Source organism: Eriocheir sinensis, chromosome 67 (genome assembly GCF_024679095.1).
Source record: "Eriocheir sinensis breed Jianghai 21 chromosome 67, ASM2467909v1, whole genome shotgun sequence".
Classification (NCBI taxonomy): domain Eukaryota; kingdom Metazoa; phylum Arthropoda; class Malacostraca; order Decapoda; family Varunidae; genus Eriocheir; species Eriocheir sinensis.
Window position 1 is genome coordinate 378,931 of NC_066575.1, and position 26,070 is coordinate 405,000.

A 26,070-nucleotide genomic window follows, 5' to 3' on the forward strand; every position below is an offset into this window, starting at 1 on the left:
AATAATAATGCTATCATCATAAAGTTGTTATTATTACTGCTACTACTATTAGCAGTACAATGCTCTCATTTACATGTAGTTAGTGCCAGATAAATATTCACTAAATCAAATACAACTGAATCCAAGCTGGTGGATGGAATGATATTTTTTCAAAATTTCCATTTTATTTTCTTCTCAATGCTGTACTCTTGTTTCACACTTTTCTAGGCATTATCAGGACTGGCAGTCCACTACTTGAAGTCCTAAAGTAATTGAGGCATCAGCAAGAATTGATAGTCACACAGAAAGAAAACTGCTTGTTATCTCATGGGGATGATGTAAAGTGTATATAAACATGGCAAATAGTAGCTTAACATTTAACTGATTTAATGACATTCTTTGGCTATTTTCAAACTAGGTTCCTCCTATTCTTCGGAGGTGTATGAAAACGTAGGTAGTGTTTTCCAGTAAAGAACTATTGTATGCATTTTACATTTACTGCCAAACTTGCCACAACATATGGTGGGTTTCTCCCCTGATTTTTTCCTCGCCAATAGATTGGTACAACTAATCACCCATGCAGTTGACTGAAGATGTCACAGTGAAAAATGCACAAAAATTTGTCACATTAAAAAAGTAATGGGGAGGATTTAAAGGGTGTGTGCAAACATGATAACAATAGCTGAACATTTGGCTGCATATCAGCAAAATATATTTGTTTATATATAAATAGTTGTAGTACACAGGGCCATGAGGTCCTCTCTCCATATCTATATTTATCGAATTATTCTATAAATTCCTGTACACACTTTTCCTCACCATATTAACTCATTCCAAATACTTTTATTTCTATGGGGGAAAACTACTTTTTTGTGTTGTTAAGGCATGTTCCTTTTCACATTTTTTTATTTCTTGCATCTCCTTAACTCCTTGGGTTCACTTCCCCTTTTCAATAACAGATAGGTAGTACCTAGGTCATCTAAGTCATTCATAAGTTTGTACATAGTAGTCTCCCCTAATATGAAATCCAGAAAGCTAAGGATCAAGCTAGCTACCTATTCTGTAAACACTGCTCTATCTGTGCATTTAGCTCTGCAGCACTGTAACCAACAACAACCTTGAGGTCCAGCACAAAGCGGTACACAAACCTCTTTCCTGCAACCTTGGCAATCATGTCCCCTTCATAGTAATATCTGAAAAGGGAAAACAATGAGTCAACCTTTGGTAGTTTTTGGAGTTTTGCTATCTGAAACTTTGGGAATCACTAAATCAGCTTCCTCGAGGTTGGGCGTTCTGTATCTTCTCCGCCAGTTTTTCTCCCTGCACAGATGCTGTCCATATACAGGGGCCTTGTCCGCCTTCGTATGGAGTATGCATCACGTGTGTGGGGGTTTTACTCACACAGCTCTCTTGGACAAAGTAAGAGTCAAAAGCTCTTCATCTCATCAACTCCCCCTCCTTATACTGACAGTCTTCTCCCTCTTAAATTCCGCCACCATGTTGCCTCTCTTTCTATCTTCTATCGATATTTTCATGCTGACTGCTCTTCTGAACTTGCTAACTGCATGCCTCCCCCCCTCCCGCAGCCCCGCTGCACACGTCTTTCTACTCATGCTCATCCCTATACTGTCCAAATCCCTTATGCAAGAGTTAACCAGCATCTTCACTCTTTCATCCCTCACGCTGGTAAACTCTGGAACAATCTTCTTTCGTCTGCATTTCCTCCTACCTATGACTTGACCTCCTTCAAGATGAGTGTATCAAGACACCTCTCCACCCGAAATTGACCTCTCTTTTGGCCACTCTTTACTTTTGTCTTATGGGAGCGGTGAGTAGCGAGCTTTTTTTTTTTTCCTACACCTTGTTGCCTTTGTTGTAAAAAAAAAAAAAAAAAAAAAAAAGTTAATTATACAATGAGTTATGGCTCAGTTGAAGGTAGCTAGAAAAATGGCATTTTTTATATGAAAACTGATATAAGCAGAACTTTATATAATTCAATGATTTTTGTAAGATCTCGGTAGTGCATTCAAAACCTATTATTTTGTCTGAAAAGGATTAATTCCATTTTGTAATGGATTAAGGGATTAATTCCATTTATTTTAAGCAATATTTAGTATACCTCTAAGTACAATGCCACTGACCACAATTTCATCACTATTTTTCTACCTACAAACCGGAGGGCCCAGCTACTGGTTCGAGTAACTCGGGTGGAAGTGGAACTATTTGTTGCATTGCACTGAAAGTGCTGCAGGTATAGACCAGTGTATATTAAGAAAGAAAGATTCAAATATCTACCTTCTGCCCTGTGTCCCAGCCTGCCTATGTGCACTGAGTGCATCAGACCATTTATAAAGGTCTCATTAAATGCATCCTTTTGAATGTAGGTCTTACGTTTCTTATGAATTTTCTCTCTCTTGAGATAGATAGAAAGACAAATATACAGATAGATAGATAGAACAAATAAACACATGGATTAACATATGTGAGAGAGAGAATGCTTATAATATGAATGAAAATTAAGAACCCCAAAGAAAAGGACTTTAGTCTGGAGGACTTGGAAGAGCTAGAAGGTGGAGGCAGTGTGAGAAAAAGATTACTAATAACTTTATCTCAGTTGATGCAATAGTTAGCATATGAATAGAAAACCTATGAGATTTTCTGATCAGAGTGCACAATCATAAAAGGTTTGTCAGTTCATACCTGAGAGCACGTGAGAGCTTGTCATATGTCATATTGGGTCGACCCTTCCGATGTCCCCAAAGGGAAGCCACAACTTCTGGCTGGTGTAGGCGAAATTCTCCAGAGATCCCAGACCCCCACCACGAAATTATCTTCACCAGCTGGAAGACAAAAGCATATATACCAAGTAAACACAAGCACACACAGCATGAAGAATACAGGACTAAAAGGAACATGAATGAGGATAAGGATGGGAAGGGAAAGAGAAGCAAAAGTATGTGAAGGTAAGTAATCAAGAAGCTCAGGAGGTGTGAAGCCACTGAAGGATAAATTTCAAACACAAACCATAGTAAATTATATAATCAGCAGAACTTGGAAACAAGTAGGCAAAGAGGTTTTCAAGAATGTGTGGGAAGATGCAAACTAGGAAAAGAGCCAAGCAAAGTAGCTAGTAAAAAGAGTATTTCAGTAGGTGTCTTCGTACCTACTCCCATAAACATATTTTGATATTTAGTGCCTTCCCTGCACACTCAAAGCATAATCAACACACAGTTGACCATGAATTGGAGGCAAAAAATTTTGTAACATCAGACATGAAGAACAATGAAAAACTTAAATAAAAATTCAACACTGTACAGCCCCACTGAGTCAAGTGTGGTGAGTTGAGAGCCTTCTGTTTCCTTTATTGCTATTGGAGGCAAAGTAATATAAATCCACCAGAATAGCCACATAAATGTTTGTATATTATGTCCATATGAATGGTGCCTCCCCAACTCACCTTGCAGCTCTGCACATCAGCAAGACAGGGTGGTGTAGTGGCAGCAGTAGATACACAACATAAAAGTTCCAATACAGCAAGATAAACAAACAAGGAAATGGAGCAGGGTAGCAAGTCAGAACACTAAGTCAGGTCATGCTTGTCTGGTGCATATGCCTTGGCAGCACACAAGAGACACACAAAGTAAAAGAGAGTAAAGAGAGGTATGAAAATAGAAAGGCTACCCAGGAAATATTCTCACCTTAGGCTCGGTCAGAAGTTCCAAGAGAAACTGCCATAACTGTATTGGTTGTGATCCAGCTGCGTTTGATCCTGTTGATGTTGTTGATCTCTGATTATTTTCTGATGTTGAGGTGACCTATAAATAAACATAAAGAAACAAATAATTCATGAGATTTACATAGAAAATCAGACCACACAGACCCCATGGTCCAGACTAGATGGTCTGTCCTTAAACCTAAGTGATTCTACATTAATCAGATGACTCAAAAACTTTGCAATTCACTCTAGTTAATATTAAGTTGAAGGAAGTGTCGGTCAAGCTTGTTTTCAAAGGAGTCAATCGTGTTACACTGGACCACTGAAGGTAGGAGCTTATTTCATTCTCATACTACAGGTAACTCTCAATTTACACGAGTATTGTGTCCTTGAAGAGGTCGCGTAAATCAAAAACAATGTAAATCAAACAAGAGGTAGGTTTCTATTCAAAAATAAATATTCACTTCATTCAGTGGAGAGAGAGAGAGAGAGAGAGTGTAGCAGTAGTAGTAGTAGTAACAACCCTTCTCTGCATCCATGCCCTCACCCACGTTGCCCTACGTTTCTTCTGTATTCTTTTTAACCTGTATAGTACCGGACGATTTATATATTTTTGGCTCACCCAGTACCAGCCACTTTTTTTTTTTTTGGCTTAAAAATGTTCCATGTGATGGGAAAAGTGGAAAAAATAAGAAAAAAATGTCATGGACCTATTTTTCGCAGAACTCCATGAAGTGTTACCACGGTGTGGCTGGAAACAGCCCCTGTGATGATTTATGGAGGATTTGACAAGTGATAGAGGCCAAGTAGCCCATTTTTGTTGCACACAGATGTAGAATACTCCATGGAGCATAAGTGTGGGATTTTCAGAATTTTAGCTCACTCGTACACATATAATACCTTACACAAATGGTATTTTTTACAATCAAAAACTTCCAGAGTCTGAGAGTGCTCCCACGTCTTCTTCAAATGAGGAAACCTCAAACTCACTGTCTATCACCATAGGCGTGGCTGTGGGTAGCAATGGGCCGCCGCGACATTGTTTACACTTGGTCTTGATATTGATGTTGATGTCACAGGTGGCTTGGGATTCCCCAGCTTGGGTAGTGTTGCCAGTGCTACAGATGCACTCATGCAGTGTTGCCATTGTCTATGGCAGTCTCTGTAGCAAAAATAAACCCACTACATCAACTGTACCAGTGTTTAGCAAGCGCAACGTGCATACGCATTGGCAGTATTTCCTGCATCCATAGGCGCTGATGTGTATACGCGTCGCCAGTACGGTACGGGTTAACCGTCTATTTTCCATTAAATCTACAAGCGTCAACATACTTTGGTCACTGTCCACGTCCAATTTTAGGAGTTCAATTTCACATTCACAAGAGCTGAGGAAAGCCATGATGATGTCAAACTCAGGAGTGATCAAAAACACCTGGATGGGCATTTATATACCCTTTCAACTGGGTGTGGCCTGCTGCAGTCGCAGGTTGGAGAAATTGAAAATCGTATATGGTCGCCGGTTTACCACCGGTAAACTGCCAGCTTACCACCGGTAAACTGCCGGCTTACTGCCGGTAAGCCGCTGGTCTGCCTGCTGTAGACCGGCGGTAAGCCACCGGTCCCGGGATTATTGCCTATTTTGCAGGCGGTCAGTCCCCAATCGCCTTATTGGGAGTCATCGGGGACAATCTGGACCGGGACCAGGAATGTGTGAGAGCCCCTTTATGCAGCATTCTGAACACAGTCCTGCTGCAAGGTACAAGTAACTGCACTTCATCACATCATCACAGACACACCACATGACGTAGAGACGTCAGGTTTGTGGTAGATTGAAGAGGAAGTTTGGATAAAGGAAATGCCCATAAATCTAAAGCTATTGGCTTAGGCAAAGCAATGAAATTGATAATGGAAAGTAAGCAATTTTGGGGAAAATGTCAGAACATCCCTGCCCTTTAGGAGTTAATGGAAGAATATAAGGAGTGACCTAGCAATCTTTAAGGCATCAAAGCCAATCTAAGCAGCTCACAGAATTTTTACTGAAGAGTGACTTCAGATAAGCACCACACACTACAGGAGCCAAAAATGGTCTTGGATCAGGTACTAGATGTGCAGTTTTATCTGCTAGGGTCTGAAGGTGCTACTCTTTCTACCCTGCTCCTGATTGAAGAGGCATGTGAAAACAAGACAAATGGAACATTTAAACATAATGTGTGTTCCCTCATGCGTGGTTACATCAGTTTAAAAACTGGCATGGGATGTATAAACTAGAAGTTTCCAGCTAGCAGGGAGATGAATTCCTGAGTGTACTTGAATATTATTAAAATATCCAGAGTTTCCACTAATCTGGCACCACTGATTCCCCATGGTTACTGGATACAAGGGGTTTTACTGTATGTCAATAAATATACATACAATAAATAATGATTTTTCCTCTTCAATAACAGAGTAATAAATTCCATTACAATTCCATTCTGAAATAGCACAAAATACGATGAGTTTCTTCGGTATCTATCTTATGGCAAAGTCTTACACAATATACAACAAAACAATAATGCCTACCTGGGCAATCTGCTGTTGGATGGACTGAGGAGGAGCTGCAGGCTGTTCACACACAGCTGATGAAGAAATAATTAAAAAATCAATACTGTACTGATAAAACATGGTGGGTGGTGGGTTGCTCGTGTGGGTTTCTACTCAGTTTCAACAAAGCATTATCTGCAAACCCTGACCCCACGCAAAAGTGTAGTGTGGTGACATTGTCTCGCTTTCCATTGGCTCCTACATCAAAAGCAGCATCTTCTTTGTAAGTTCCCTCAAATTACAATACATTAACAAACAGTGCAGCATTGTACAGTGCCTTTTTAGTGACAGAGCCAATATGATTGTCAGAATTATAATTTGGGATCTCAAGTATGGGGATATAATTTTAAGGGAAAACACCTGAACCATACATAGACTCCACATAAATAAATCAATGGCATGTATTTACCCTTTAGGCTCCTTAGATCCTATGCCACTCCTAAGCCTAAGATCTAACCAGAACTAAAGGTTCTTAGCCGGACTCCAGGTCTGAGGGAGCATTTATGCGGAGGTAATCCTTCATTCACAATGCACAGATGAATGCCTTCTTGAGAATGACATAGGTAGTCTGTGATCCTCTGAGAGGCTCAGAATGATCCAGGCACCCACATGGAGAGCCTGCCACAGGTTTACCTGGGGCCTGGCTCAGCAAGCTTGTGCTTCATCTGCACCACCCTGGCAGTCCCCAGGAAAAGGGTGTGGGTAAGTTTGGTGGAGCAGGGTGCTGTCCTGACATAGCAGTGACTGCTTGAGTCATGGTCACATAGACTAGCTGACTGACCTCTCCAAAGTACATCTGCATTTGTGTTATTACCATTGACCAATGGATAACTGAAATTTTCTTCCAAAACATTTTTTTTTACGTGCTTGTGTTTTGTCTACATGATCTGAAATTTGGTGAACATCTTAGTATACCAGTAAGTATACATATTATAAAGTCATTGAAATCCACTGATATATGAAGTACTTCAAGACAATCTCCTTGAGGATAATCTGGAACAATATTAATCTGGAGGCAGAACAATACACACACAATTCATATTTTGTAAACTACAACTAGGTAAATACACACAAAACACATGATCAAAACACTCACCAGCTGCACCAGTCTGCCTCAGCAGATCACGGTGTGTAAGAAAGAGGTCATTACTGGGTTCATTACTGGCAGGGGTCACCAATATATTCCTCTGCTGTAACTGGGACGGGGTGAGAGACATCATCTGGGCTCCATCAAGGTTCCGGTGGTGATTTTGGTATGGTCCCACCTCAGGAAAGTGTTGTCGTGCCCACACCAGCCACACTCGTACATGGGATGAAGACCACTTCCTGGGGTCTGTCACCAAGGGTTTACATTACTACTGAACATCAAGTAATGAGAAACTAACTGTTCACACAGTACAATAAAACCTCTTTAAGGGGTAGTTCACCATAAAATAACATGAAATAAATTTTTAAATCAACAAAATTGTTTTTATGCTCCAGGAACACCATATGGCATCTACTAAATTTTTGTTGTTGTTATTCAGTAAATTTAAGGGCTTTTAGATAGAGATTATTTAAATATCTGTGGGGTGGGCAGGACAAGCCAGCCATACCGTGTTTGGTGTGGGTTAATATCATGTATGTCTTGAAAAAATAAATATATAATAAAAAACTAAGGGTTGGCAAGATTAAGATCAAATGATTTCCATCAAGTAATTATAATCAATTATAATCACAAAAAAATCACTAATTATAATAGTTTTATAAAATTTCAAATGTTATAATGGTATAAAATAATAATAATAATAATAATAATAATAATAATAATAATAATAATAATAATAATAATAATAATAGTGATAATAATAATAGTAATAATAATAAAATAATATATTATAATAATACGTGTACAGTGGGGCCCCACAACTAGCATTTTTCTAACAAGTAATTTCAAGTCTAGCAGTAGGATGGAATCAGTCCCGAGTTACATAGCTAACACTCACAGCCGTGGAACTAGTGAAAATATTCCTTTTTGCTGGGAGGAACGAGTGAGCATGTTGTGTCAAGACATCCGGAGAAGTCATTATGTTTGAAATTTATATAAGAATGTGTGAGGGTTCTTTGTATATATCAACATTCAAACATATTACTGACAAAATAGTCTCAACACTTATCACATGATATTGGACATGCTAATTCTTAACAAATCATGACCCCCAAATGTGCATGTGCCACATCTTTCAACATCCATGCTTTGTAAGTGGACAGACGTAATGAAACCAACTATAATAATTGCTCTTCTAAACTTGCTGCATGCCTCCACCAATCCCAGGGCATGCAGCCCTGGGACACTCACAGGGAAAGGGTTAATGCAAAGGTGAACTAGCATCTTAATTCCCCTATCCTTTTTACTAGCAAACTGGCAGAGCCTTCCTCCAGCTGTATTTCTTCCTCTCTATGACTTAAGATACTTTCAAGAGAGGAATATCAAGACACTGTCCATTGAATTTGACCCTTGTTTTGGAATATCCTCCTGTCCTGTTTGTGGGAGCAGGGCAAGGCAGGAATTCTCTTATTTCTTTTTGTTTTGCCTTTGAGTTGCATGAAACATTCTTTGCTGTAAAAATAATAATGAACAAGCTTCTTTTCATTCTTTCTACTAACCTCGTGGCATTTTGAGAGCTTTCTGAATTTCTCTGAATTCTGTAGACACAATCCATCGTGTTGGTTTGGACTTCTCTGGTTGTGAAACAGGAAGAGATATATCCTCTGCAAGAAGAGGAAAATCACAAGGAACCCTTAGGAATGTAGAGCAATAGGAGGGCAAATATTACAGATATGGAGTTCATTTAAAAAGAATGCTATTTAACCTCTTCAATCTGGTGATGTATCTATAATTCATATTATAATTAGCCTGTAATGAAAGAAAACAGATTTGTAGCTCTTTTCTGTGGTGTTCATTATCAGAAAATTGTGAATAACTTATCTATTAATGCTGAAGCCTGGGAGAAAAGAGGGGAGGTAGGTGTTGTGCGGCTGTAATCCAGTGGTGGGCACTTGATAACTTGACCCAGACAGCGATGACAATACTTCGATAACCTATTTCGATTACGGCGACTTCGAAAACGATTACTCGATAACTTTCAATGACCAAATCGGTGAAAGCGATAATGATAACAATAACTAGTGGTTTCTACGAACACAACAAAAAACTTTAAATAATGCTAATTTTTGCTTTTAAATAATACTTTAACCCATTCTTTCATAAAATACCATTATTACTTAGTTGTTTACCCAAAAAAGGAAGTCTTAAACAGTAAAAAAAAAACTTGTATTTTTAATATAGGACAGGTAACTCGATTTACGCGAGTTTAGTTTACGCGTTTTTTAAATAACGCGGGGTCCAAAATCCAAATAAATGTTTAATTTACACTTTTTTTCACTTATACGCGATATTTTATGGAGTTGCCACCAGATGTCTCACGCAACTGGACTCACACGGCGCCGTGGCCACACAGCTGAGCTCAGTTCTTCCCGTACGCCACTTGAACAACAATAGTACCCACGCTGCCACGCTACTCAACAATAGGGATGGGCAGGTACCGGCACCAGTACCAGTACTAATGGTACCAGCTGTATGGTACGGTACCGGTACCAGACTGCTTGGTACTGGTACCAATACTAGCCAGTCGCTCATGGTGTCCCTTATTTCTTCCTCACACGAGTGAGGCTGAGCTGAGTGCCTGAGTGGATATCTCGGTGATGTGGATATTCTCTCTCTCTCTCTTTCTCTCTTTCTCTCTCTCTCTCCACTGAATGAATATTTATTTTTTGATAGAAACCTACCTCTTGTTTGATTTATATTGTTTTTGATTTACGCGACCTCTTCAAGGACACAATACTCGCATAAATCGAGTTACCTGTAATATATACAAAAAAACGAAAAACTATACACAAAATTAGGCAAAGACATCTTCCACCTCCTCCTCAGGGATCTCAAACTGCAGCAGGTGCTCGTTGCCCTTCAGCAACATGACCCTCTCAAAGTTCATGAATGTGAGGGTGCTCCTCTTGGGCTTCAAGATGTTCAAGCCCATTGAGAACACCCTCTCCACTGTGGCTGAGCTGGGGGTGGTCATGTTGTAGCACTTGAACAAGGCCACAAACATCTCCTTGTAGTGCGCGGGGAAGAGGCTCTCGTTAACGACCCCCTTGGACATCCCACTGGAAGACCACGAGTCGAGCTCCTTGGCCACCCTGATGTGGACAGTACGGCAATACAAGACCACAATGCTCAAACCCGTTATATAGTTGGACGTGTAAAAACTCAAGAGGTCAAGAGAAGGAAAGTGAAAGTTTAATGAAAAAGTTATCGAAAAAAGTATCGTTATCGACTGGCCGAAACGGGGACTTCGATACCATGACTTCAATAACGATACTCAATAATGGCAAATTTGAAAAACGTTAGTCAAAAATGATTTCATTCTTCATCAATAAAAGTTATCGAAATGCCCACCACTGCTGTATTCATGACTTGGTGCGAAGGGGAAACAACACACACACACACACACACACACACACACACAAGGCAGCATTTACATATCTAGATGAAGAAATGGTGAAGAAACTAAAAACATCAATGATACGTCCAAGACTAGAATATGCTGCATTAGTGTGGTCACCTAGAATGAAGAAAGTAATTAGAAAGTTGGAAAGAATACAGATAGCAGCGATTAACCCGTACAGTACTAGCGACATGTATACGCGTCAGTGCCTATGGTTGCAGGAAATACTAGCAACGCATATACACGTTGGGCTTGCTAAACACTGTTACAGTCGATGAAAAATTGCCTCAGAACACCTGAATAGTTGGTCGATGTGAGACAAGTGATATCTCAAGATCAACCTCCATGTTCCTTACCTCACTTCAGCAGGGAGTACCACAATTGTCCATGGGAAAAAAACTAATCAAAGCAAATTTTGGCATTTGTTAATTGAGGAAGGGTAGTAAAATATAAGCTTCATTTAAGTGACTTTTTGTTGCATGAATGTTTGTAAAGCATCTAATAATAATAAAGCCTACCGAATGTTTGAGAGTGGAATAAACACTCTCGTCCCCTCCTCATACCTCTGATTCTTTCCTCTTGGCTTGGCTCCTCTTCACTAGACTTCAAAACATCTACAATATCCAACACTCCTCTTCTGTTTCCCTCTTCTTTTTCCTTGCCAGGCAGAATAACAAACTGAACTTGTACACGACCTGTTCTGGTGCCACATTGATCTTGTAAGGTATCCATGAGGTTTAGCTGCATAAAGATGATATATAAAACTTTATTATGATACAGGAAAGTAGTTTTTAAGCCACTTTTTTAAATAATGAGTGTCATCTTATGGGTCATACTAAGTATATACCTAATAAAATTACCTTACCCAGGGGGGCTTGAGTGTGGTTGCAGTGTGTGGCTCATGAGTGTAAATGAGACACTAGCATAGAGTGCATTTTGGAGTTTATGTTAGGAGCGAAGGATAAAGTTTGAGATGTTTTCCCTGCTTAGCAATGTGTATTTCATGCTTAGCCCTGAGCGAGGTATTTATGCAGAGTTACCTGGTACTGTGCATCTTTGTGGAAGTGTAGTTTGTATATCTAGGTCATAGTGAAGCGTACATGTGTTATCTTTAAACCTATCCTGCTTCCATTGTTCCCCAAGTGCCGATAACCAATGGTTGTCTTGTTTCTACTCGCTGTAAAGTAGAATTGCTATTGCAAAGGATATTAAATGAAAGATACAAGGCTTTGCTGGTTGGCCAAATGGGCAGTGGTAAGATCAGAGGAACAGTGCTGCATGTGGGGGTGTCAGGAGAACAGAGAGCAAGACAAAATTCTAGCACCATTCAAATGAATTAACTTTTGTTGTAATATTATTAATAAAAGTTTGTTAAATCATCAAAAGGCTCAAAATGTTATAAGGTGATATTTACATTCCTTTCCCTAGGATCTCTGGAATGTAACCTCTCTAAGCTTATGAAATGTTCATATGACGATGTGTAACTCAGCAATAATTTTTATAGGATGAAAAGTCAACTCAATCATAAAATAACTTTTCTGAATGCAAGCCCATGTCAAACCGAAGTGCAGAATCATAATTTCCATGATGAATAAAGTCAGTACACAGAAGAGTCATAGTCACCTGCCTCTCGCCAAGTACAGTAACTCTGTGGTGGGTTAGATCGAGACTCAAGGCTTCTCCAGCACGAGCCAAGAGATCACCCATTGTTTCAGTGATGTCGACATCGATGGCATACACTTGCTGAGGCATGCTGAGGAATAAAAATGGTTGTCAAGCAGAGCTGATGGCTGTATTAAAATCCATCTTCTCAGATTTGAGATATATTCTTCAGTTTAGAAGGATTGTGACTAATGTCTCAAAGTAAATATTCCTTCAACAGAAGAGGCTCCAACAAAATGCAAAACATATTCATTTATCACATATTTTTTGCAACACATCATTTCTCACAATCTACTTCTAAGTTAGCAAGATCGATTACAATTCTATGTCTATACTGAGTGATATTGCATTATAAAAGGAAATAAGCAGTGACTTTTGCCATGCTTAAAGAAAGATCAAAACCTAGTCACTCCAATCTTGTACAGGGGGAAAACATGAGATACTGATGACAGAGGAGAGATATGATATTCTTCAGAATCAATAGTGAGGGTGGATGCCTGATAGAGGATATAAGAGCTTTCTTAGAAAAGGTACCGTAAATATTTGTCCCTGCAGCTTTTTGTGGTAAGTCTGTTCACAAAGATAATGTTCTGGAAGTCATGAATCTAACAATGGTAAGTAAAGGCATATGGATGTGTTATGAATTTTAAAAGAATAAAGCTCAAAATCAATGAAGAAATAAAGACTAAGAGGAGGTAATGACTTTGGAGGAAAGGAGGCAAAAGTATTTAATCTTACACCTTGTGAGGTGAAAAGCCATGTTCCTTTTGCCCTACATCATATGGGTTCAGCAGGGATTCCATCACCAAAAAACTGGCGCTGCAGTCAAATTCCTAATACATTTAGCCAATCATGCAGGAGCCAGGAGGGACTCGGGCTCTTGTCTGACGCATGCTCGTCAGCGGCCTTCCACTTGTTATTGTGCTTATTCTACATTTTCATTGCTTGTTTCTCTGATTTTTGTTTGACTGACCAGCCTCATTGCCGTATGGAGCGTTTTTAGTGCGCCACTAATTTAATGCACATTATATGGAGGATAACTGTGTTGTACAGAAAATGTGTTCTAAATATAAGTCTCACTTTATAAGGAAATCTTTAAAGAAAAACATGCTAAACAGAAGGTCTACCGTCTATGTAAGGTGCTGAACCAACTGCCATAATTTAATACAGGATATATATATATATATATATATATATATATATATATATATATATATATATATATATATATATATAGATATATATATATATATATATATATATATATATATATATATAAATGGATGAAAAGGCATTTTGATGCCAAAATATGGAGTGCTCCAGAGAAGGTAAAAGAAATATAGGATCATAAAGTGAATTGCTATTAAGAGTTTTAGATAATAATATTTAATAGGGGCATGAGAGTTAAGTGAAAAAAAAAGATTTACCATGTGTTCTGTTGCAGTGTAGGGAGACATAACTCCCCTTCTCCACTGGAGACAAAAACTCCTTCTAACATTTCTGATGACATTCTTTTCTCTGAAAAAACAAGATACTTAGTAAAACTATGTAAAAAACATACTCATTACACATACAGGCTGAGAATCCCTTATCCCAAATTTATGGGACCAAAACTGTTGCGGATTTTGGATATTTTTGGATTTCGTAATATTTTTATTTGAATCTAAATAAAATGAAAACTGAAATAGGAGGTTACTCATGAGAGGGTAGCCAACTAATTTTGAGATGCTGACTGTTTATTTCTGGACAAAATGTGATGCTGTTTATTATAGAATATAAAGAAAGTATTTTTCTCTGGAAATCCCTAAATGATTGACTTTTCAATTGCCTGTTGTGCACCCGCCACCATAGCCGCAAAATAGCTCACAGAGAAGTTCAATTTAATTGTTTCTATATTTCACTTACCACTTACAAAGATCACAAATGAACAAACTACAACAAAATCAGGCAAATTAATGTTTTTCCTGCTGCATATTCCCCCATTGTATATGCGTACTGAACAGCAGAGCAACTTATTTTTGCGAGGAGGTATTTCTCGCAGCACCGACCCGTGTATAGTGGACCACTGCCGCCATGTCCCGTCCTGGGCTCATACACTTTTTTAGATTAAGATTTGTTCTACTACCGTGCCAGTATTTTATTACCCACCTTATGAAACATCACTAGCTCTTCATATATCTTTTCTACAAACGTTCAACAATCATGGAAACAGTAAAGATTTGTTTTAGTACCGTGCCAGTATTTCATTACCCACCTTATGAAACATCACTAGCTCTTCATAATATATCTTATCTACATTCGTTCAACAATCATGGAATCGCTTTCAAAATCCAATTCAAGGACTATTTATTGATGTAAATAGGGGATAATATTCACGAAAGCACAGCCTCCTCTTGCGGCGGCCACGGCGACGGTGCAGCCGGTGTTGCGAAAAATACCTCCTCGCAGAAATGTCACATATACATGTGTGGGGGGGTCCACGGGGGGAGCAGAGCCCCCTGGTTAGAAGGGGGGGTCGAGGGAGACGAAGCCCCCCCCCCCCGTTAGCAGGTCGTAAAGTTTGGTTGGAGTAGTTTAAATAGCCAGTAATGAAATACTGGCACGGTACTAAAACGAATCTTTACCCAACAATTTTCCAGAAGCTATTATTCACTGCACTGCACTCAGAGACGAAAATACAACAATGTGAACACTTAATACCTCACGAGATAGCTACTGTAAATTCGATCTAGCTGTCAAAGAATAATAGTTTCCCCTGTGAAATCGGTAAACGACGTATTACGAAAATTCACGCAAACGCACGGCCTGTAACTAACCTTTAACCAGGGAATCAATTGTTATGATAATTATAGTGGGAAACGCCCCACAATCACTGGCCGTACGTGTAAACAAATGCCGCTTGATCTTGATGTCACAGATGACGAGATTTCTCTGTGGTAGGGAGTGAAGATGTGGTTAGATCTCCCTGTAACCCAAGTCCCAAGTGAATGGCATTTCGGCAGAAAGTCTGTCTTGCGGCACCAACGTGGAACAGATCAAAAGAAGAAGAAGCACGGTTTGTTTTGCCTCCAACTCGGCCCCAAGCTTGAACTTGATCCCTTCTCCCTTGTTGTTTGCCTGCAACAATAAACTATCAATCAATCAGTTGTGCACGCAATCTATAAAAATAAATTTCATTGTCCGTGGGTCATATATATATATATATATATATATATATATATATATATATATATATATATATATATATATATATATATATATATATATATATATATATATATATAATCTAGCTCCCCTTCCTATCCCTTCCTTCCTTCCTTTATCTTCCCCTTCCTTTCCCTTGCCTTCCTTCCCTTCCCTTCTTTTCCTCTCCTTTTCCCTTTCCTTCCCTTTCCTTCTCTTCCCATACTCTCCCTACAGGGACTCTGGCAGGTTGGATAATATGACATCACGAGATATGGCATAGACAACCAGAGGTGGGCAAGTACGGTACTTATTGCGATAGTGCGGTAGTGAGGTAGTACCGCATCACAAAAAAGTACCACACTACCGCTAACTTTCTGAAAATACCGCACTACCGCGGACCGCTCTAAAAAAGTCATTGTAACTTCTCTATCTTATCATTCTCTCTCTCTCTCTCTCTCTCTCTCTCTCTCTCTCTCTCTCTTCAATGTAGCCAAGATCAATATTTGTTGATTATAATAAAAATAACACACACACACACACACATAATAATAATAATAATAATACACACACACACACACACACACAATAATAAAAATAATAATAATAATTATAATTATAATAAGAATAAGAATAAGAATAAGAATTTATTATTATTATTATTATTATTATTATTATTATTATTATTATTATTATTATTATTATTATTATTATTATTATTATTATTATTATTATTATTAGCAGCAGTATTAGTATTAGTAGTATTAGTATTAGTAGTAGTAGCAGTAGTATTAATATTTAGTACAATTATTATTATTATTATTATTATTATTATTATTATTATTATTATTATTATTATTATTATTATTATTATTATTATTATTATTATTATTATTATTATTATTATTATTGTTATTATCATTATTTTTAACTATGCCACTGATAAGTTTTGTAACATGATGCAACCTGGTCTTACTCGAGCGAAAACTACTGAAGCTAGAAAGGCGTGCTTGGTGGCAAATGAAAGCTCTTTTAATACAGATTAATAATCAGAAAAAAATGGGAAGCATTAAATAAATAAAAAAAAGTAATTAGCAAAAAACTAGGACGTGTCCAAATCGCGGCAAAAGGGCCGAAAAACAGGCTATTTTGTGACGGCTCGACGACGAACTTGGAATCAAGCTATCAAAAAATTCTTCGAGTTGGTCAAACTATATTGCCAAGAGGGGCTACATGCCAAATTACAGCCTTCTAGAGGCAATAGCAATGCAACACTAGACGAAAACGGCAAAGTGTCTGGAGTTCGTCAAAATCACTCGCGACAGGGTTTACGTTTTAGCTCTAGCGACGAAACTACTGGGAGTAGGGAAATGTTATGCATCATATTGGAAAGCACATTGGCAGGGCTAAATCATTTGTTAAATAAGTTTTTTGAAATTTTAAAAAAATGAGCGGGTTTCAAGGTTGGGAACTCAAAAATAGTTTTTTTCCCTGAGTTGTTTTTTACAAATTTATTCGATTTTTTACCCTTTCGAGTCGGTTTTCGAGCCCCAGAAATAAGGCAGTTATGGTGATTCGCACCAAAGCGGTTGATTTTCCAAAATTCGCGGCTTAATTAATGACAAGGCTGGCGCAAGTGTCCGTTCCATAGTATAGGGTTCATTGATATTATCCATTAATTGTATAGAAGTGCTGCCTGCTCGCATGACTGGAGTGTCTGGCCGTTTCTTTTGGGCCTATAGCCTTCCCTACTCACTCTAGGCAACCATTCAGTCTAGGCTGGTTGCCGGTTGGTATGGCCGCCCTACCAGGTGAGAATACATGTGCAGTGCTGGGGTGCGGCAATAAAGCGAACAAATTCCCCGACATGTCGTATTACAAACTACCAGCTCCTCCAACCCAATAATAACCCCGTTACAATATGGTGAACAGTACGTTACTCTCGTGCATGCCGGCCACCTATATTTTCATCTGTAAATTAATTTATGTGATATTGATATAATTAACAAGTTTCCGGGGATAAGCAGACGCAGCACTTACTACTAAGCCAAGATTCTGGTGAAAATGAATATCCGTAACAAACAAAAAATAGGAAGCGACAGTAAAGGAAATATTACGTACCCTGTGTCCCAGGGTAATGATTTTATTGGCACAAATGATGACCCAGTGTGATGGAGATGAGCACCGAGGCCACGCACACGCACAGCTTTTACCTAGCGTATATTATGGTCCCATTTTCCCCTTTACCCTCAAGGTCTAAGTGATTTATTTAAGGGTTCCACATAATTATCAGCATGGCTCTCAGCATGGTCATGTCAGCTCAAGCCGTTGTTTTATCTTTTAAGGCACAGTCATTACTTGACATTCCTTGCTGACTCATCGTCTGGGTAGCCAAAATGATGCAGTGCATTAACCCGTGTTTAAACCTGCCGCAGGTCTGCAGGTTTAACGGCCAAGTCAACTGACTATATATGCTACATATTAACTTAAATGAACATACATATTTACTTTTGTAAAAAACAACAGAGCCAATTTTACGTCGATAAACTGGACACTATATCGGTAATGTTCAGTGGAAAGTAACGAAAACGGACACGGGCAGATAAGAGTGAGTCAGGCGAGTGTCCGTGCTGTGTTTACATCCCGGGGAGGGGGAGTGACGGCTGCTTGAATATCTGAACCGCTGCTTGTGCCGCGACCCTCACTCTTCAGCACACACCATCACCCTGCGCAGAGAAGGGCCTGTTACACTGTCACAGCCACTCAGCAGCAACACACCAATAGCCATGTCCTACAAAAACAAGGTTCCGGACAGGTAATGTAGTGCCAAGAACCATGTATGCGAGAGATGGTCTTCACGTGGCGCCCTTCATGTAAGAAATTTTCCTCAAAGCTCACTCACTGATTTCACGGAGGAAACTATTTTTTGGGGATAATATTGACGTGAGGGTAGCCACTAGCTACCTCTTGCGAAGTTAATAATTTCAATATGGATTATTTTTTGGTCCCTGAATGCAGTGCAGTAACAAATGCGTGTTATGCACCTGTACGGGTGCCCTGCGGATTATGTATCAAGATCAAGATGACTTCTGGAAATAGAAGGGGGGGTCGAGGGAAGCGAAGTCCCCCCATTAGGGGGGTCGTGGGGGGGTGAAGCCTCTCTGTTAAGGGGGTCCCCGTCAGGTAGATTACGTTAGGTTAAGTTAGGTTAGGTTAGTTTAAATTTATTCAGCATGTGGTGTGTGGGGGGTGGAGATAATCAGCGCGGGATGGGACGGGGCATCGTTGGGGGTTGGTCCACTACGTAAGCTAGTGGCAACAGGTGGGAGTGGGGCATTGGCTGACGCACAAGTCATTGAAATGTCAATCATTTAGTGATTTCCAGAAAAAAATAGGGTTGAGATTTGTTTTAGGACCGTGCCAGTATTTCATTACCTACCTTATGAAACATCAGTAGCTCTTCATATATCTTTGGTAATACTTTCTAAGAAGTCCCCCCTGAAGACAAGCCTGGGGAACTGAAAAATGGGCTTCCAAAATTTCCCTAGAAAAATCCCTAAATGAAGGAAAATTCCCTAGTCTCGAAAGTAAGGAAAGTCCTAACTTTATAACCTAACAGCCCCCCTTGCCCCCCCTGCTAAGCAAGGGGGGCTGTGCCCCCCTCTGGAGCCCCCCACATGTATGGTGCGCCAGAATTTTTATTTTTTTATTTTTTATTTTTTTTGGGTGGGGAGCGTATTTAAACTACTCCAACCGAACTTTACGACCTACTAACAACCCCCTCCTAACCAAGGGGGGCTGTGCCCCACCTGGACCCCCCCACATATAGTGAATTTTCCTTAATATAGGGATTTTTCTAGAGAAATTTTGGAAGCCCTTATATCAGTGATTTTGGCTTCCCCCCAAACCCTGGTTCCCCACAGTTCCCCAGGCTTGTCTTGGGAGGTAGGGGGGGCTGGAGTGGCGGAGGGGGAGGCGGACTTCTTAGAAAGTATTACCATATTGCCAATGATACAGTAATCCTGGTGGAGTTGCTGAAGGGTTTGGTGATGCCTCTCGAGGCACTGCACGAGGAGGTGAAGCCTTTGGGACTTCAGGTCTCCTGGGCCAAGACCAAGGTACAGGTGCGTGTGGCGAGGACATTGAGATCTCAGAAAGTTTCATGTACGGTATCTTGGTAGCGTAGTTCATAACAGTGGTGAGTCTCGCCAGGAAGTCTTACAACGGATTGGCTTGTCCCACAGTGTTATGGACTCGCTCAACATGAGTATATGGTGTTGTCGATACCTGTGCAGAAGGACAAAGATCTGGATCTTCCCTTGTGTTCCCTGTCTTACTTTATGGTTGTGAGACATGGACACTAACTGGGGACTTGGAGAGGCGGATTGATGCCTTTGGTAATAAATGTCATCGCAGAATTATGGGATATCGCTGGAATGATTTTGTGTCAAACTGGCGACTACTCCGTGAGACTGATTCGACATATATTACCTGCATAGTACGTCAGCGCTAACTCTGGCTTACAGGCACGTGGCACGTTACCCTGAAGCTGATCCTGCTCATCGGGTTGTCTCTGTAAGAGACAATCATGAGTGGAGGAGGCCAAGGGGATGCCGACAGAGTTCGTGGCTTAAGCAAGTCGATAGATCCTGCCGGGAGGTACTCGGGTTGGGAAGGGGACCTGCATGGGGACTCGCCCAGAGGGACCCCTGGGCTTGGCGTCTTAGGGTGGGCGTGGCGTGGCGACGCGCCCCCTGGCGTATGCCCCCACTGATTAATTGAATGTCTCACATAAGGTTAATACAGGTAACTTGATTTACACGAGTATTGCGTCCTTGAAGAGGTCGCGTAAATAAAAAAACAATGTAAATCAAACAAGAGGTAGGTTTCTATCGAAAAATAAATATTCACTTCATTTAGTGGAGAGAGAGAGAGAGAGAGAGAGAGAGAGAGAGAGAGAGAGAGAGAGAGAGAGAGAGAGAGAGAGAGAGAGAGAGAGAGAGAGAGAGAGAATATCCATATCACCGAGATATCCACTCAGGCACTCAGTCTTAGCCTCACTCGTGTGAGGAAGAAATGAGGGACACCATGAGCAACTGGCTAGTATTGGTACCGGTACTGAGCAGTCTGGTACCATTACTGTACCGTATAGATGGTACTGTTAGTACCAGTACTGGTACCAGTACCTGCCCACCCCTATTGTTGAGTAGCATGGCAGCGTGGGTACTGTATCGTTCAAGTGGCGCGCGATAAGAACTAAGCTCAGCTGTGAGGCTGCGGCGCCATGTGAGCCCTGTTGCGTGAGACATCTGGTGGCCACTCCATAAAATATCGCGCATAAGTGAAAAAAACGTGTAAATTAAACATTTATATGGATTTTGGACCCCGCGTTATTTAAAAAACGCGTAAACCAAACACGCGTAAATCGAGAGTTACCTGCACTGACTTTTATTCTATTACTCTGGATGCAGTGCATTAACCCTTAAGGTGTGGGGTTGTTTGCCGTGCCTGTACTCCCACGCGGGCAAATTCAGACTACAACATACCTCACTTTAACCTTGCATACCTTGCACACTAGACTGAATGAAGTATCATTGTAAAGTACATACCCTCACCTGTCCTTTGACGTTAATTTGAAATCTATTTGACCATTGGTAGCGCGAGTACTGAATATTTAATAAGTTCACTGAAAACACATTATTATAGACAGTTTTCCACCCTTAGTGGACTTCCCTTCTATGATTTAATAATAAAAGTCATAAACTTTCTACAGTTTATGTGAAAAACACCCCAAAAAACTTAACTTACGGGCCTTCCTGATGTCATTGGTTAGTACTGAGGTCAAATGGCCCCCATCTTATGGATGAAATTCACTGGAAGGTGAGAGGAGGTGGGATGTCTAGCAGACATCTTTTCAAAGCTAACACTGACATACACTGACCAAAAAGTAGTCAAGAGAGCATGGTTGGGTATTGTTTGAAAGAAAACAACATGCTTACTCTACTTCAGCACAAACAAATTAAATTTGACAGTGCGCTAAGTGAAAAAATGGCTTGTCGACTATTGTCGACACCTGCGGTTTGAGGCCAGGCGTCAGCCGTCGACAGTTGTCGACACCCGCGCTTTAAGGGTTAATTAATAGCTTCCAGAAAATAAAGAAAGTTCAAAATATCGATGTACAGTGAACCCTAGATATAGCTGACCCGCTTATAACGGATTTCGGATATAACGGACAAGGTCAGAAGGTCAGAAATCCACGGGGACCGACCGAGAAAAGTATTTGATACAACTGCGCCCGGTAACTACAATAGCGTCTGCTAGCCATCTCACTCTCCACCCTTTATCTGCTCTCCCATCCTTTGGCTACTGTAGTCTTTTTCGGCCCACTTGATGAAATATTTTCCTCCTTGTGGTTCCCATTCAAATGAAGAACATGTTTACACCACAAGGCTTATGAATGAAGCCAGGACATTAACCCTGGATCACCAGCGCTATAAATTTTACTTCATTACCAGACTTGTCTGGGATTCCGGACACATTTTGCAGGGCAAAAAAAGCAACTATAGAAATGGTACAAAATTTACTGCAATATTATTAACATAAAGCAGATGCATTTCTCAACTTATTTATCTAATAATGAAGTTGGACCTTGAAATTATCATTAAAAAAAAAAAAAAAAAAAATCACAAAAACGGTAAAAATAACCAAAAAAACTTGGGACCTTTTTTACAAAAATCACAGCCAGCCGCAGTGTTTCAATGACTAAATTTGAACGAAATGTAAGGAGACATTTTCGTCCGCGAATTTAAAACTTTTTATCAGTGTGCACAACTGACAAATTCATATCAAATAAATTATGGAGAGTGTATATGTAGTGACATATCTGAACATTAGCCTTTTTCCATGCGGTGTATATGTTCTAAAGTCGGGGCCGGTGAACGAAACACAGTGGACAGTGCGTCAACACTTGTGTCCCACGATTGTACATTTATTTTCACACCATTTGTGTCAGAGTGCACCAAGGTATGTATTGTTCCTGTGAGCCCTGCTCTCTGTATCCCCTCACTATTGTCTCCTTTCACCCTTCTTCAGGTGGGAGAAGTACACTGACATGGGTCGCATCATCCCTGGCACCAGGTTCATCGCATTCAAGGTCCCGTTGCGACAGGTGAGTACTTAGAGAGGCATTACCTGTACATGCTGGCTCACAAATTTGTGGCCAGATTGTTTTTTTTTTTTAATGATCCGCCTATGGCGTTGGTTGGCTCTTTATAGGGCCCGGTGATCACCCCCAGCCTGTTAGAGTTAAATTGTAAGAAATAGGAAGTACAATGGAAATTAATTTCAGTTTTCCAGTAATAGGGATAAAGAAATGAAGATACTGGTTAATCTTGCATTAGGATATGGGTAGCTTATAGAGATGAGCCAGTCGTTGCAGAAGTGGTTTAGATATGCATTCAAACAAGTTCTCTGCAGAAGATGGTTTAGCACGGAGATATCGATAAATGATAGAAAAGGAAGCAACAATGAAACGAAAGGAAGGATGAATAGTGTCAAATGTGCGTAAGGAAACAATTGAGGAAAGGAGAGAGGAATGGAGAGACAAATTTAGAAAGAGAGAAAAAAAAAAATAGAACAAAATAACAAACTAAGAAAATGATGAAGTAATGGGAGGAAGAATGTAATCCTCCCTCCTCCTCCACCTCCTCCTCATTCTCCGTGGGTGACAGCACAGGTGTGGTTATCAGGACGCCAGGTATTGTTTGGATTGAGGGTGAGGCAGGGATGAATGTGCATGATCTCTCTCTCTCTCTCTCTCTCCTCTCCTCTCTCTCTCTCTCTCTCTCTCTCTCTCTCTCTCTCTCTCTCTCTCTCTCTCTCTCTCTCTCTCTCTCTCTCTCTCTCTCTCTCTCTCTCTCTCTCTCTCTCTCTCTCTCTCTCTCTCTCTCTCTCTCTCTCTCTCTCTCTCTCTCTCTCTCTCTCTCTCTCTCTCTCTCTCTCTCTCTCTCTCTCTCTCTCTCTCTCTCTCTCTCTCTCTCTCTCTCTCTCTCTCTCTCTCTCTCTCTCTCTCTGTCTGTCTGTCTGTCTGTCTGTCTGTCTGTCTGTCTGTGTGTGTGTGTGTGTGTGTGTGTGTGTGTGTGTGTTGTCCTCCCTCCGTCATGGTGTGGGAGGGGAAGCAAGAGGAATAAAGGGGAGTGTTATTAAGCTAAGCGGAGGAGTCATCTGATAAGTGTTGTGAAGATAGAAGTGAAGGTAAAGGGGATGGAGAAGAGAATAGAGGGGATGAAAAGATTGGGAATGTAGAGAAGTAGTGATTGTTGGAAGCGGGAAGAGGGTAAAGAGGATGGAGATGTACAGGGAAGGGTTGAATATGAAGGGGAGGATGAAAGAAATGAAAGGGGTGGCTGGTGGAAGGGGGAGGGGAACTTGAAGGGAGGGAAGGGGTGAATGCGAAGGGAAAACGATAGACCCAAAAATTTCCAGGTGGATTAAAGAGGGAAAGAAGGGAAGGGAAACTAAAGAGAAAAGGAATGGGTTGAAAGGGATGAGAAAAGTAAAGGAAAGGGGGAAGAATTAGGGGGGAGGGATGAGGGGGAAGGGGTAGAACAAGGGGAGTAGGGAGCATTGGAAGGGTTGAATGATTAAGACGATATTAGGTAGAGGGAAATAGACGTTGTATGGAGGTGAAGGGGAAGGACTTGCACGGAATAGGAAGAGAAGTGGAAAGGATGATGAAAGGACATTGTGGGAAGAGACAAATGAATGGAATGGAGAAATAAAAGGAGAAAGGAGGGAAAGGGGAATGACTGGGCGTTGGATTGGGGCGAAGGGTAAGGTGAGTGGAATGAGGAATGAAGGGGAATGGGAGGATGTTAGATATGGTGAGGGGGAGATGAAAAAGAATGGGAAGAGAAAAGGGCAGAGGAAGGCGCCTCGTCAGTATTTGTGGTCAGGGGAAGGGAATCCGGGTAAAGTGGAGGCAGTTATGGGGCATTTGTCTTTTGCTTACCCCCCTCCCCTTCCCTCCCCTTCCCTTCTGCTTATCCTCCTTCCCTTCCCTCCCCTTCCCTTCTGCTTATCCTCCTTCCCTTCCCTCCCCTTCCCTTCTGCTTACCCTCCTTCCCTTCCCTTCCCGTCCCTTCCCTTCCCTTCCCTTCCCTTCCCTTCCCTTCCCTTCCCTTCCCTTCCCTTCCCTTTCCTTCCTCTCCTCTCCCCTTCCCTTCTGCTTACCCTCCTTCCCTTCCCTTCCCTTCCCTTTCCTTTCCTTTCCTTCCTCTCCTTTCCCTTTTCTTTCCTTTCCTTCCCTTTCCTTTCCTTTCCTTTCCTTTCCTTTCCTTCCCGTCTCTTCCCTTCCCTTCTCTTCCCTTCCCTTCCCTTCCCTTCCCTTCCCTTCCCTTCCCTTCCCTTCCCTTCTCTTGCTCACCTTAACTCACCCTCACCTTAACCTCCATCTCCTTCATCCTTTATTCCCTCCCTCCACCCCCTTTTCCGTTCGTCTCTCTTCCTCTTCTTTCTCCTTCCTCTCCCTTCTCCCTCCCTCCCTCCTACCCTTCGTCCCCTTCATCCTTTACTCCCTCTATTCCTTTATCGTTCGTCTCTTCCTCTTTCGCTCCCTCCTTCTCTTCCTCCCTCCCTCCCTCCGGTGTCTGTCTCTGTCTCTCCTCTAACCTCTTCTGTTTTTCATTCATCTTTCCCTGACTCGCCTTCCCTCCTTCCCTCCCTCCCTCCTTACCTTCCTTCTCCCTTCTTTGATATTTCGCCCTCTCCTCTACCGTAATTTCCCTCTTCCCTGTCTTTTCCTTTGTTTTTTATTGTTTTTAAAATAATGAAAATAGAGTAACTTGATTTTTACGGTTTAGGAGGAGGAGGAGGAGATGGGCGATTTCAGTATACTTACTCTTTAAAGTTTTATGTATTGTTCTTAATTTATGTTTTTCTTTTATTCTTATTTATGTCCTTCCCTTTTATTTCTCCTCCTCCTCCTCCTCCTCGCCGCCGTGCCGCCCCCCGGGGAGGGAGGCGTGTCCCCGGAATTAGCTGTTACCCGCCTCTATAATTACCAGTGGACAACCCGCAGTAATGATTCTTAATGTCCGCCCGCCCTTATCAGATCCCAGGGGGGAGAGAGAGAGAGAGAGAGAGAGAGAGAGAGAGAGAGAGAGAGAGAGAGAGAGAGAGAGAGAGAGAGAGAATATATATATATTTATATATATATGTGTGTGTGTGTGTGTGTGTGTGTGTGTGTGTGTGTGTGTGTGTGTGTGTGTGTGTGTGAGAGAATAATTGAAATAAGAAAAAAAACGATCTTCTTGCATTTTTTACTTTTTGCTGATTTGTCCACGCCTATGCCTCCTTCACCCATGTCAAATTCACATTGTATAGTACTTTTTTTTCCGTGCCATG

The 26,070-nt window shown here is 40.8% G+C and overlaps 1 protein-coding gene and 1 long non-coding RNA gene across 7 annotated transcripts in view; one reads left to right on the forward strand and one right to left on the reverse strand.

Moving 5' to 3' along the window:
- Positions 1–662: 662 nt before the first annotated feature.
- LOC126987895 (GA-binding protein alpha chain-like) lies at positions 663–15,519 on the reverse strand. 3 transcript variants are annotated; one of them, XM_050845392.1, is made up of 10 exons: positions 15,300–15,519; positions 13,911–14,001; positions 12,449–12,574; positions 11,385–11,562; positions 8,921–9,025; positions 7,371–7,607; positions 6,254–6,309; positions 3,678–3,794; positions 2,680–2,819; positions 663–1,172 (listed from the first exon to the last, which is right to left on the reverse strand). In XM_050845392.1, the coding sequence occupies exons 4-10, from the start codon at positions 11,551–11,553 to the stop codon at positions 1,031–1,033; spliced, it is 966 nt and encodes a 321-aa protein (XP_050701349.1). In that variant the 5' UTR covers positions 11,554–11,562; positions 12,449–12,574; positions 13,911–14,001; positions 15,300–15,519; the 3' UTR covers positions 663–1,030. The 3 variants fall into 3 exon arrangements, with proteins under 3 accessions (XP_050701349.1, XP_050701348.1, XP_050701350.1); XM_050845391.1 differs by having other exon boundaries at positions 12,445–12,574; XM_050845393.1 differs by lacking the exons at positions 663–1,172; positions 2,680–2,819; positions 3,678–3,794; ... (4 more) ...; positions 13,911–14,001; positions 15,300–15,519 and adding an exon at positions 9,038–10,513 and having other exon boundaries at positions 11,385–11,532.
- A 2,757-nt stretch (positions 15,520–18,276) lies between these two features.
- Positions 18,277–26,070, forward strand: part of LOC126987896 (uncharacterized) — an 82,777-nt gene continuing 74,983 nt past the window's right edge. For all 4 annotated transcript variants that reach the window (XR_007741270.1, XR_007741268.1, XR_007741267.1 and 1 more), the window contains exons 1-2: positions 18,277–18,481; positions 22,759–22,834. This is a non-coding gene — a long non-coding RNA (uncharacterized LOC126987896). The remainder of the gene's footprint in view (positions 18,482–22,758; positions 22,835–26,070) is intronic.